The sequence below is a fragment of the Seriola dumerili genome, unplaced genomic scaffold (genome assembly GCF_002260705.1).
Source record: "Seriola dumerili isolate Sdu_G_001 unplaced genomic scaffold, Sdu_1.0 BDQW01001323.1, whole genome shotgun sequence".
In the NCBI taxonomy this organism is placed as follows: domain Eukaryota; kingdom Metazoa; phylum Chordata; class Actinopteri; order Carangiformes; family Carangidae; genus Seriola; species Seriola dumerili.
Genome location: NW_019175578.1, coordinates 217,895 through 230,721, shown reverse-complemented (window position 1 = coordinate 230,721; position 12,827 = coordinate 217,895). Strand labels below are relative to the sequence as shown.

At 40.2% G+C, this 12,827-nt stretch overlaps 1 protein-coding gene across 5 annotated transcripts in view; it reads left to right on the top strand.

Annotated features, from left to right (window-relative positions):
- The first annotated feature begins 5,251 nt into the window (after positions 1 to 5,251).
- Positions 5,252 to 12,827, top strand: part of tmem131 (transmembrane protein 131) — a 28,063-nt gene continuing 20,487 nt past the window's right edge. For 3 of the 5 annotated variants that reach the window (XM_022767972.1, XM_022767970.1, XM_022767968.1), the window contains exons 1-5: positions 5,252 to 5,558; positions 8,019 to 8,080; positions 8,179 to 8,219; positions 10,892 to 10,999; positions 12,318 to 12,438. In XM_022767972.1, coding sequence (XP_022623693.1) covers positions 5,387 to 5,558; positions 8,019 to 8,080; positions 8,179 to 8,219; positions 10,892 to 10,999; positions 12,318 to 12,438 — 504 coding nt within the window. In that variant the 5' untranslated portion in view covers positions 5,252 to 5,386. The remainder of the gene's footprint in view (positions 5,559 to 8,018; positions 8,081 to 8,178; positions 8,220 to 10,891; positions 11,000 to 12,317; positions 12,439 to 12,827) is intronic. The other 2 variants (XM_022767973.1, XM_022767971.1) reach the window with 1 other exon arrangement.

Below are 12,827 nucleotides of genomic sequence, written 5' to 3'. Positions count from 1 at the left end.
CCTGTAAAAGTGCAGTCATTTCATCTGTAATCAGCTCCACTTACGCTGCTCCCACTTACAATCACTTCACAGGTAAGTGTTTGTATGTGTGTGTGTGTGCTTACCTTTAAATTACCCCTTCTCCTTTACAATCACACGTGAATTACATGATTTCTACAGTGTGCGTGATTGGCTGATTGTCTCCTCTGTCGAGCGTCTCGGCTCAGACTTCATTCAGATTTAACCTGCAGCCCCCGCGTGAGGCTGTGGCACGTTCACAAAGAAATATTGCTTTTCTCTCCTGGACCTTTTTTGTTTGTTTGTTTTTACAGAAGACACTTTGACGTGTGACAGAAGGAACCCGACAGGTTTCAGCAATAAAACTTGAATTCCCACCTCGTCTCGTCTCCTTCAGTCAGACAAGTTGCAGGAAATATGGTCACAATCTCAAGGTCCTGAGCTACAGCAGTGAATTATGGCCAGAAGTGCTTTTACAAAACATTATGATGTCACCAGTGAAGTTGACCTTTTTGATCATTTGGATATAAAATGTCATCACTTCATTTTTATCTTAGTTATCTGAGTTAGACTGTGTCGTAATTAAAGTATGAATTTGTGAGTAATGGTGAAAAAATGTGTTTTGTGAGGTCACAGTGTGCCAGAAGTCCTGATATTCCCTCTAAGCGCTGCTGATATATTGCATTCACAGGAACGTGAGATCACCGTGACCTTTGACCTTGGACCACCAAATTCTTATCAGTTCATCTTTGAGTCCAAGGATTGAAGAAAATCCCTCAAGGCATTACTGAGATATCGTGTTCACAACGCCTTGATTGAAATTCTTCAGATTTAGCACAAACATTCACAAGGACTCAAGGATGAACTGATTAGATTTTGGTGGCTAAAGTTCAAAGGTCAAGCCATTACTCAAGACTTCACAAAGCAATTATGACAAAATTTCACACAAACGGTTCATATTTTATGAATGAATTTCTGAATCTGGATAAACAGAGATGTCACCTGAATCCAGTCTGAGTGGTGGAGGGATACAACCGCGAGCAGGTGATTCTAGTTTTATACACGTCACACACAGGTGCATCTCATCAAGTTATGACAGCTCTAAGAAACAGAGGAATAGATGCTGACTAGAAAACAGAAGAGAGTCTCAACTCCATGTTTGGTAAACGGCCTTGAGAGGGTGCAGGAAGCACTGGGTGTACTGGGTGTACTGGGTGTACTGGATGTACTGGGTGTACTGGGTGTACTGGGTGTACTGAGAGAGGCCTGTAGCGCCGCTGAACCCTTTTCCACTGCACCATATATACATGTTTATATACACACAGTTGTGTACAGGTATGTAAAAATAAATGATACAGTACATAGATGTAAGAAACCAGTAAATGTGAGAATAGTGTGTCCATATGTGTGCGTGTAAAATCTAATCAGCGGTTAATTACAGATGGTGATGTCTTAAAAAGGTCAAATTAATGTCATTTAAATTCAACAAAACTCTCAAACCTCGACAACCTTTAGCCCTTTATAACGCACAAAAACAGCTTCCACAACTTACATTTCATCTGCTTTATATTGACGACTTTTATCATTAGATTCATTAGAAGGAGAGAACGAGCGTTCATGTCCCAACTGTGTTCTGATGAAAGTGATGATGGAAGTTTTTAAGCATGGACCTAAAGTGTGTGAGCAGCTCCCATCTCTGCCCTCTGCAGGAAGCTTGAGAAATGACACACAATGTCCCTTGAGGTGGTTCAGTGATGGTTGATCAGACCAGTTTTTTTTCTTTCACCGCAAACATTTGAAACTCTCACGGCAGGAAAGGCAAAGTGTAACTAAAAACATTAGCAGTGACTCAGTTGTATATCATCGTGTCACAGTGACAGAACGCAGAATAGCACGGCCCTGGAACAGTTACAATTATGTAATGGAGTTGTTGATGTAATTAGTGAAACATTTGAGACAAGTCAAAATGTCAGCCACTTAAGAATCTCTTTGTCACTTTGATAAATGTCTTTGTCACTTGAATCTGGTTTGACCTGATGACTGTGCGTGTGTCGCTGCAGGATGGACGCTCGCTTCACCGAAACTTGAAAGTGAACATTTCTGAACATGCTGTAAAATGATACGTGCTGCCTTCAGGGTCAACTTCAAAGTTTGTAGGTGGTGGTATTGACTGTTTTTCTGCAGTTTACAGCCCTCTGGCAAAGAACTCCTACAGTTTCCTCGTCCATCAGGTCACACGTTTACAGTCAACAGCAACAAACAAAAATTGTGTTGATGAGTCTCTATTAACCCTCATTATACACAGTTTCATTATTCTCCCAGACACCCAGACACCAACCTAGAGCTCCAGAGCCACAAGAAAATGTATTTTCAAGCAAATAAATGCCAGAAATTAAATGTATATTTACATTGAATACAAATATTTGCTAGTTTACCTACTTTTCTTTAATAGTGAACTCAACATCTTCTGGTTTTTGAGTTTTGGTTAGCCAATAAAAAACAATTAGACCATAACATGTTAACTTTCTCATTCCCTGCACAGGCCTACATGTATAGAAGAGTATGAAGGAAATGGGCTGCTGTTGTTCTGCTTTTTTAAAACATTATTTTAAAGCCATAGTGATCCTCTGCCACTGCCTTGTCTTTGGGAAAGGTTTAACAAAATGTCGGCATATAAACGTAACAGACCACTGCATCGTTCATTTCCTAAAACGTCCTTAAGACTTAAAGGTTAGTCAATGAGCCAATCAGTGGCTTCCTGCTGTTACAGCCGTGTCAATACTGTTACCTCATTATTTGAAGTAGATATGAACTACGGTGTGTAGTAATGACTAATAGCTGGGCTGGTCCTACATGACTCATATTTCTATATTGGATATCAGAGTAATGAGTGATAATAACATGACTGTCTTCTAGTTTTTTTCATTACTTGTCTATATTTTGACTTGCCTTGGTCTGAAACTTAGTTATGCATTTCATTATTTAACATTTATTTGTGAGTGATTGATATATGCTACACCCGGGACAGTTCCTTGTTGTTAGTTGCCGCAAAAAAAAAAAAAAAAGGGAGTTTGCAGTTTGTCAGTGATGATTGGTTGTATGTCTGTTTGACACTCCCAAAATTTCCCAAAAGTTTGACAGGTAAAATCCAAATATGCATCATTAACATCTTGTTTTCTTAGTCATTAATAGTTGAGATGTATTTCAAAAACCCTGTAACATGATCTGGAGAAATAGAAAAAGAGAATAAGAGTAAGAGTACGTACATTTTGCCAAAACAAAACATGTTAATAGTGACATGTTGATGCCTAAAGACTTTGATGATGTATTATTTATTCAGCTCGACACACACTGACATACTTATGAGCATTTAGAGGAAGCAAAACAACGTGATTTTAAATAGTACTGTACCATACAAACCAAAATCTGTGATCATCAGTTGAGGCCGGGACTGCAGCAAGAGCAAATGATTAGGAATCACTTTTCCTGGTAAAAGCAAACAGAAGGTGTTGTACTAATAATGAGAAGAGGTTTTACACCCAGCAGCAAATAACCAACCTTTGTTACCCTTGTAATTATCAAACAAGTCATATGTTTATTAGTGTTATCTTGCTTTGAGGGCTCTTTGGTGATATGCTCTGCTGATAGTGGATTACAAAAAAATAGGGACTATTTTCTCTCCCTCTCTGGACACATCGTTAATTTTTCAGCACAAAACTTGAAGAGTGAAACTTGTAGAAAGTTCCCCTCACAGTGCAGGTCAACGTTGTGTTAGGCCCGAGGGCAAACTGTAGTCGACAGGGTCAAAGAGCATACAGAGCGTCCACAGAAAGGAACAAGTGACCAAACCACACCAGACACACTCACCTGCCATCAGCAGCTCAGAGACAACTTCAAATATACACAAGAACTTATCATGTTCAATAAAATCATCTCCTGTTATCTTGCTTTATCCTCAATTTCCTGCCTAAACTTCACTTGTCAACAATCATCAGGCTTTATCACTGTCAACCTTTAACCATTATCTCATTATCCTACAGCAGCCACGTGTTGTATCATTTATCTTTAATATTATATCTCTCTCTCTTTTCTATCTGAATACATTCTACATACTACGTGTCGACGTTGATACAGGAGTTCCTTTGTTATCTCGCTATCTGGACTAAAATCATGGAGATCCAATAAAATAAACATTAATGAATAAACAAAACATGATAGCCAATGGTGGATGACATATTCTTCTATTTTCACTGCTTGTTGAAGTTGTATCTAACAGTATGTTATATTTTAAAAGATCATTTAATGTTTACTGTATATGTCTGCAAAGTAATCACTAACTATGTCTGTCTAATCAATATATAAGGAGTTCAATATTTCCCTCTCACATGTTGTGTAACAGAAGAATAAACTAGCAGTGAAATAGAAAAACTCAGTACCTGTGCTTAAGTGCAGTATTAGAGTAAATGTGCTCACAGTAGATACCTTACAACACTGATGAAAATTTCTCTTTAAAAATTGATACCTAAAATGTTTTTAGTAGGAATCTATTTGAATTAATTATGGAATTGTTGGACTAACAATTAGGAGTAAAAATGTCTGTTACTGTGGAGCCACAAATCTGACAAACAGCTGTTAATTAGCATGAAGAAAAAGCATACAAGAGTACAAGAAGTTTATTTTATTAACTAATTGGTGGTAAATAAAAACACCAAACACTTTCTCTCCTTTTTCAAGTTATTGGAGGTTAGAGGAAAGTATATATGTCTTTTTAAAATTATTTTAACAATATTTATTTATACTATTTATACTATTTTTATTTTTATTTTTTACATTTTGACATTTTTTATCATAATTTCTTTTTCTACTAAGCTTAATACTACTACTTTTGTCAACTTCAGGACACCGTACATTGCAGTAAAAGTAGTGGGACATATACACTACTGGTAAAAACTTTTAGAACAACCCAATTTTTCCAGTTTTGCATTGAAATTTTCAGCAGTTCAAGCGCAGTGAATAAAATACACTGCAGATGTGCAGGGTGTAGAGCACCCTGCACATCTGCAGTGTACAGGCAGCTACTGCTTTCCAGAGCCCTTTGTAATTAAGCGGCCCTCTCCGATATGAAGCAGGCGAGGGTTTTAAACAGGACGCACAGACATCATTGTTGATCTTTGCCCGTACACAAAATACCCAGCTGTTTCCCCTCACTCCCCTGCAGCAGGCAGCAGTACCCTCCGCCGTGCCGCGTCACACGTGGAGCGGAAGAGGAGGCGAAGAAGAAGCAGGCCGGCCAGCCTCCTGCTCAGTAGTTAGCTGCCGCTGCTCGGTGGAGTTCCAGTTTTTTTTTTAACGGCTATGATTGACAGAGTCAGCAGAGGTTTACACGGGCATGTCCGCGAACCCGCTCGGTTGTTATCGTAACGGGAAGATTTGCAGCATGGCGAGTCAAGAAAGAGCCAAGAGTTGTCGCCACACACACACAAGAACAAGAACACCATGTATCGGATTTCTGAGGATGTTATTTATTGCTTTTATTCACACGACGCGGGCAAATAAACAAGGTTTGTAACTTAGCTGGCGATGTCCGCATTAGCCTGCGCTAACTTCCGTAGGCATTTCTACCAAGTGTCGGTTGAGGTTACCTCTGCGGGCCAACTTTACCACAGCTAGCCCGCTACATCGCTAAACATTAATACCTCTCCAACCCCAATTGTAGTTATTTTTCGTTGCCATAAACGAAAACTCATTAATGACCGGAGTGGGTTTACATTTAAATCGCTAAGCATAGTTCACAATGAAAGTGCTACCGTTAGTTAGCTGTATGTGGCCTTTTAACGTTACAGTAAACGTTAGCTTCGTTTGTAGCTTGTTGTCATGTTGTCATCCCTTCCTTATATGGCTAAGTTGGGCAAACACCCTCTCTAGCAAACATAGAAAACAGTACAAGGCAGAAACGGAAAGAGTAGCTCGTTAGCATTAAAGCTAGTACTGATGTTAGCTTGCATCAGCTACTGTGTGATCTTAATGCATTGGAATGAAGAGATGTCAGACTGGCGACATTATTGACAACCCTGTAGCAGGCTGGCCACCTATCATTACTTCCTCATACTGGGCTCCAATGTAGGAAATGCCTGAGTCGGCCAGATGACAGTTATTTGTAAACGTGGCTGAGACGTTTTGATTTGACCCTCGGTGGGCTCCAGCTTGGCACTGATCAGCCCGCGGGCCAAATGACAGCCGCATGTTGTTTATCCAGCGGACTGAAGTGTCCAGCTGTCAGATCTACTGATCATGTCAGGGCACAGTGATAAGTCCACAAGTCGCGAGTGGACAGCTGCAGTTCATGTACAAGATATGCTGTGCCAACTCTTGAAACGTGTCTGGTGCCTATAACTCGTTTGCATTGGTCCCTTGCATTTGCAGCACAACCCAAAGAAATACGCTCCAGTGATAAAGGGGCATTGTATGAGTTATTTGGCAAATACTGAGTTAAATCTTGAAGTAGATCACTGATACTCACACCACAGGCTGCACTATTTCAACTATCTGTACAGATTTACACAGGCCTAAGCCAGGAGAAGTGACACATGGTTTAATGGAGAGAAATGATTAACGTTCTTGCTGTCTTTCACTTTGGCAATTGCCAAAAATCCCACAGTTGCACTTGGCCAACAGTTGTGACCAGTAGGCCCAGAGATAAAGCATGTTAAAGACAGACTGAGGACCAAAAACTATATTTGTTAAGGGCATTTTTTAATTTAGTACGTTTCACTTTTCATTCAGCGCTCTAGTCCAGTCTAATTTTCACTGTCTAGTCTTATTTTGTCTTGTATTTTTCACTGTGGTACAGTAGGAAAAGTTTTGTCCCTCCATATAATTGTATACAAAAGAGGTGACTTGAACTTGGAAAGACTGATGCTCATACACAGCAGAATAGGTCTAAAGTTTGCTGTGTGAGACATACTTGTGTCATGACAGAAGTGAAACCTAAGAAGGAACCAAAACTTTGAATTGTTGCACCAAGTTATTAGATCACCTGGATCTGCTCGGGTATTTTAAACTGAAACAAAGAAGCGTGCTGTGAATATGATCTGGAAACGTTGATCTTGCAGCACAAGCTGTGGGATGTAGCCGGTGTCAGGTGAAAAGCTTCTCAGTACAGTGAAAGCATAATAAATGCTGAGTAGTGAGTTGAGTTTTAGGCTCTCTAAGCTTGTAGATTCATACTTTGAGTGAGTCATATGCCAGTGAATAGGAGAGACGTCCAGTGTGAATCCTGTTTATAATAATGTGATTACAAAGGCTTCTCTGCCTTTTTAACACACAACTCAAGAACATCAGGGCATGCTGACTTAGGTTCCTTTTTTTTTTTTATCTAGGAGACAATTTGAACCATGTCTCTTACACCAAAATGCCGAGTGGCCTGACACCTTGTAACTTCCAGAAATAGATGTGTATGTTGTGTGTTCACAGTGGTAGATGTAGTGTTTTTTACTTAGTACGACGGGGGTTAGACACTAAACTTCCACACCAAGTGAAGCTTTCTCTTCTCTCTAGTCTGCTTTGAAAGTACAAGAGATTAAAGTTCAAGTAAGGAGTTATCTTTACCAGTATATTGCTTTGTGGTTCAAGAAGGTATGACTGCTAACAGATGACTTTTGCTTTGGAGATTTGAGAGGAGGAGTTACCAACAGAGAGCTATTTTTAATTATTTCTGGCCGTAGTTTTTCGTATGATTTCACCACACTGAAATAGAGTAATATTGGCTGCTACTATCCAACCTGACTTCTGGCATACCATCATCCAAAATCAGTCTCTGCGTTCTCCAGGCTCTTTGCCATGCAAAACATCAACACTTTAAAATGTCATATACAATACTATTTGTATTTAGTATCATTTCATTTACTTCTTTACCGTGTTGGGCTTCATGAACTTGTTCTGTAAACTGAAATAAGAAATGGATTGTTCTCCTTTTTTTGATAACACTCACATGGTCTTCCTCTTACTTTTTTTTTTTACAGCATTCATTCAGTCAGATACAATTCTAGAAGTTCTACATTTTGGCGAAGGAAGCCTCTTACAGGTAATTTACTGCTTTTTCCTCATTTGTTTCCGTTAACATTTGTATTACTTTTCACCCTTAAATGAATGCTTACGGTATGTCTCTGTTTTTTTTTGCAGGCGGAGTCTGACATTGATTTTAGTTTATATCATCAACAAAGGTACGTTTTAATTTTTCACCCTAGAAATATCCTCCACTTGTTATATATTTAGATATTTATGTGTTTAAATGGTGAGGTTGTGAGGTTGTAGTCAGGTAGGCGGGTGATGTTGTTGTACGTCTACATCTGTACTGTGCCTGGATTGCATCCTATTGTAAAGTGCCGTAAATATACAGAGGAAAGTGTAAGTGTAACTGAGCTCAACAGTGGCGAGCACACGTCATTATTCTCCCAGATTTAACACAACCAGCATTACCAAAGAAAAGTAGCAAACGACAAAGATGCAGCTGAAATTTCTCTCCAACAAACTGGCCAATGCATTATCAGTTGCCATGAACACGAGAACAAGCAAATACAAAGGGTTATTTTGTCAAGGCCAACAAACCTGTGCAGGAATTTTATTACATCTGGCCGGCTACATAGCATCAGTTAACTCCCCAAAATAAAAAGCTTGAGCATCACAATCTGCCAGAGCCTTGAGGCAAGACAGCCACTTGAAGCCAACACATTTGGTAATGAGCATGAAGTCCTTCAGAGAAACATTTTTTTCCCCCTGATTTTTCTCCTGTAAGCGTTGCCCCCCCCCCCCCAGCTCTCTGAAACATGTGCTGTTGGTGACATCAGTCGTCAGGGAAACTGCTCAGTCTGTGGCACCTGTTGTTCGGCCAGACCGGCCTCTGCCCTGCCGCAGCTACTTGGAAGAGTTGAGTCAAGCAGGGACGGCGTAACGAAGCGAGTCTGAGAGTTTGTGCTCACACCGATGAGGCTGAGGGGAGCAGACGGGCAGATGGTTGTGTGTTTTTTGGAGTACTGCCTCACCTCTGATACTAAACAAGTGTCCACGGTTAGGTCAGGTTGCCTCAGAGTCAGGATTGCTCAAATGCTCCATGTGCAGACACAAACACGACACAGACAGGAGAGTTCTTTAGGGAAGTTATAGTTTGCTTTCTTGTGTCAATCTCAGACAAACATCAGACTCTTAAATCCCAGCACTGTGAGAACTACAGTGACTGTCTAAGAACTGTACAGTGAGTCCTCTAAAATGCTTTGATATTGCACAAATTGCAGTCTTCAGTGTGTGACTGGCTGGAATTTGCACTGTGTCAAATGGGTAGAGCAAGCACACACCGTTTCAAACGCCGGAAACATATAAAAGTTACTTTTCAGCATCATGTTTTTGTACCTAACCGTCCACATAACATCAATCCCCTGTACTTGCTATTCACATTCATGTTTTGTCTGGGTGAGACATATAGAGAGCCTTTACTATTTGTACAGTACGTCCTAATCCATAAAAGGGTTATCTTGCTCCAGCACAGTATGGCCACTCCCTCATGTTAGGGGGAAGGTATTTTGACGTTTGACTGTGTTGTTTTCAGACTGAACGCTGAACTTCCCCTTTCTCCACAGTGTGTGTGTAGTTTTAGGGAATCTCTGTTGTTAATAGTTATTTCCTTTGTATTACTCTGCCTGCTCCTCTTTTGTGAAGGAAGCTTTCAACATGCTAGTCACAGCTATTAACGGCCCCTTTTTTTTTTATGTACTTAAGGTTAGCCTGACACTGGACATACCCAGATCTAAGAGGCGCAGCCCTCCCCATGATCTCCCCAGCTCCTCCAATTACACACTGACATTCAACACATTGGCTCTGAAGCAGCGAGCGAAAGGCCGCAGAGAATTCACAGCCAGGATCCATCTGAATCCTTAATCCCACAAGAATTTTGTCAGTAGTTGTTATATTAATGAGTGAAGTGAGGACAGGCTGTAGATGACAGATTATCCCAGAGGAACACTGCATGGTTGGGGATTCTGTGTGGATTGCCGTGCGCCTCAGGGGATGGAAATCCATCCCGTCTCTAGCGAGCTCAGCCATTGTCTGCTCCTGTACACGTAGGCTTGGTAGTAAATGGGTGAAATTGATCTCTGGTAAATTGTCTGACTCTGGGGTGATGTTAGAGTAATTACATTAGAGTGAAGTATAAGGGAATGGTGTTAGGTACCATTGCACCAACTGTGGTGCCAAAAAAAATAGGAGAACAAAACACTTTTGTCTCGCATGTAACATCTTTTCCACGACTGGTTCTGTATTTTCTCAGTAAAAAGAGCACGTGACGTTTAGGTGTTTGCATTTCAACCCTTAAGAGACTTGAGGCCCGGTAATGCACCGCGGCTGCATCCCTGATGAACTTCTCTCTTCATGAGATTTCACGACTCCCATTACACAGTTCTGTCCCACCAACGAAGAGGCGCTTCTCTTCGGGGACGGCCTTGTCTATTGTTAGGCTACACCTGTGGCTGAACAGGTTTGGTTAGTTATGCCTGTGTTCTACAACAAGGCGAGTGCAAATGATGCTCAAAAGTCGTCGCCTTCGTGTGCGAGAATCACGCTCTCTGAAGGTGGTTCGAAGAGATACGTCTTTTTGTTTCTCTTCTTCCCCCTTATATATATATATATTTTTTATTTTTGTTGTTGTTGTTTCTATGTATGGATTCTCATGGAGATTTTACATGTGGAGATAGTGCAGTGCAGATGGGAGTGGTCCCATGGCTGGCGTGATGCATTGTTAAAAAGGCCTGGACACAGACTGTGGCGTCTGTGTTTGTGTGTTTAGTTCCTCATTTGTTTTGTTGTTTTGTGAAATACACACAAACATGGATACTATTTTTCCTAGCTTGCTGCTGCTGCTGTCACGTGTTCCTCTCTCTCGCAGCACATCCCCGCACCGTGGGAACTGCCGACCTATACGATTTGAACCTCCAATGTTGGATTTTCACGAACAGTGAGTGTCTTATGTATTCTTACATGATTTGACTGTCTTGTTGCTGTGTGATCCACGCTTTTATCACATTTCTCACTGTGTGGGACACCTGCTATTTGTAATGTTCACGTTATTTTTCTAAATTGAGATGAAGAGACGGATTATCCTTAAAACTCATTTGCTGGAAGTATTATTTTTCTTACATATTATCAAAAGCAAAATCTATTTATTAAACAACATTGTCCATGCCTGGTGCACATGTTCAGAGACTGCTGCTAAGCCAACATGTGCTAAAGTATAATTCTCCTCAGCCTGCCCCCAATAAATGGATTGATCAGTTATCTATGGAATGCACTTAACAAAACCACATATTTTTTAAAGTCCAGCACCAGCACCTAGCTTCACCCAGCCCCGACATATACTATCACATTCCAGCCTGACAGTAGGTGCAGACCCATATAGTATGACCCATTTTCAAGTGTAGCCAACAGTACATTAGCAGGGTACAGAGTGCAAATGATTCAGTAGTGCTCTGGAGAAGCTCGGACCCCAGTAAGGAGCCCGGCTGCCTCAGCCCGTCCTCCCCCGTCTCACTACAACAATAAACAATCACTTATCGGCTGTGAATGTTTTTGAGGAAAATGAAACCTTGAGAAATTCTTACTTCTGTCTCTAACACACTTGAAACGATGGCAGGACTTGAATGAGCAGCCTCAATCAAACTGTTTAAAAGACCAAACGAGCTGATTTTCAGGTTTGACCTAATGTGACGTAATGTGAAAATTGATTAGCTTTTATTTTTTTTTTAGCCAGAGTTACCTCATCATGCATGATTGTGCGTTTGCAGCAGGGAGAATCATAAAAGCTCCCAGAGTTTCAAGTCTGTACAAGTTGATTTTCATACCACATTGAAATGAAAGAAACCACAGGCTGCAGGAAATCACAGATATATTATATGCCCTAGATGTAGAATTACAGTGTATGTAGTTAATGGGTTATAACATGCAAAACCACTGGTATAGTCCTGTAAATCATATCAACAGTTTGAAGATGGTAACCCAGGGAGATTATGTTTGTCATTTTACCTTAAAAAACTCTGTATAGGAACATTTATGACCCCACTTTTCTTTCTTCTTTTGTTCCTTCTTGTCTTGTTCCTTTTTTCTTTTAGTCTGTAATATGAGTCATTCATCCTGTGTTTTAATCTCAGTCTTCATGTTATTGTTCCTGTTCATATCTTATATCCAACATGATTCTTTTTACAAGTAGCTTCTTAAATCTTTAAATATATTTGTTGTTTCCTTCCCCCTAAAAATGTTTTTCTCCTCTTTCTCCACAGGCCTGTTGGAATGCCAAAAATGGAGAAAGTTTATTTACATAATCCTAGCTCAGAAGAAATTAGTTTGATATCGATATCAGCAACAACAGCACATTTTCATGCATCCTTTTTCCAGAATAGGGTAAGTACTTATCACTTTAAAATCACCTTGTTCATTGTCCCAACAAATCAGATCTTTGTCTCTTAAGAACTTTGGAAATGCAGATTGTCCTCCGGTCTTTAGTCCCATGGCTGTGCTGATTGTTACTTTATGCTTCATTAGGTATTTTTAAACATTAATTAGTCAGCGTGGTGACTTGGTATAATCATCGTAAACACTGATCAAGATACATGATGCATCCTCTCGTCTCTCAGGTGGTATTTGCTTTTTTTTTTTTTTTTTGCTTTAAACTCAAATAAACTCGAGTAGTTAACAAGTTTCAACAGCAAACAAGTAAACAGCAGCATTTAGACACTGACAATAATGTGGGAAGTCCTGATGCAAATCACATGTGCCACTGGAACATGTGA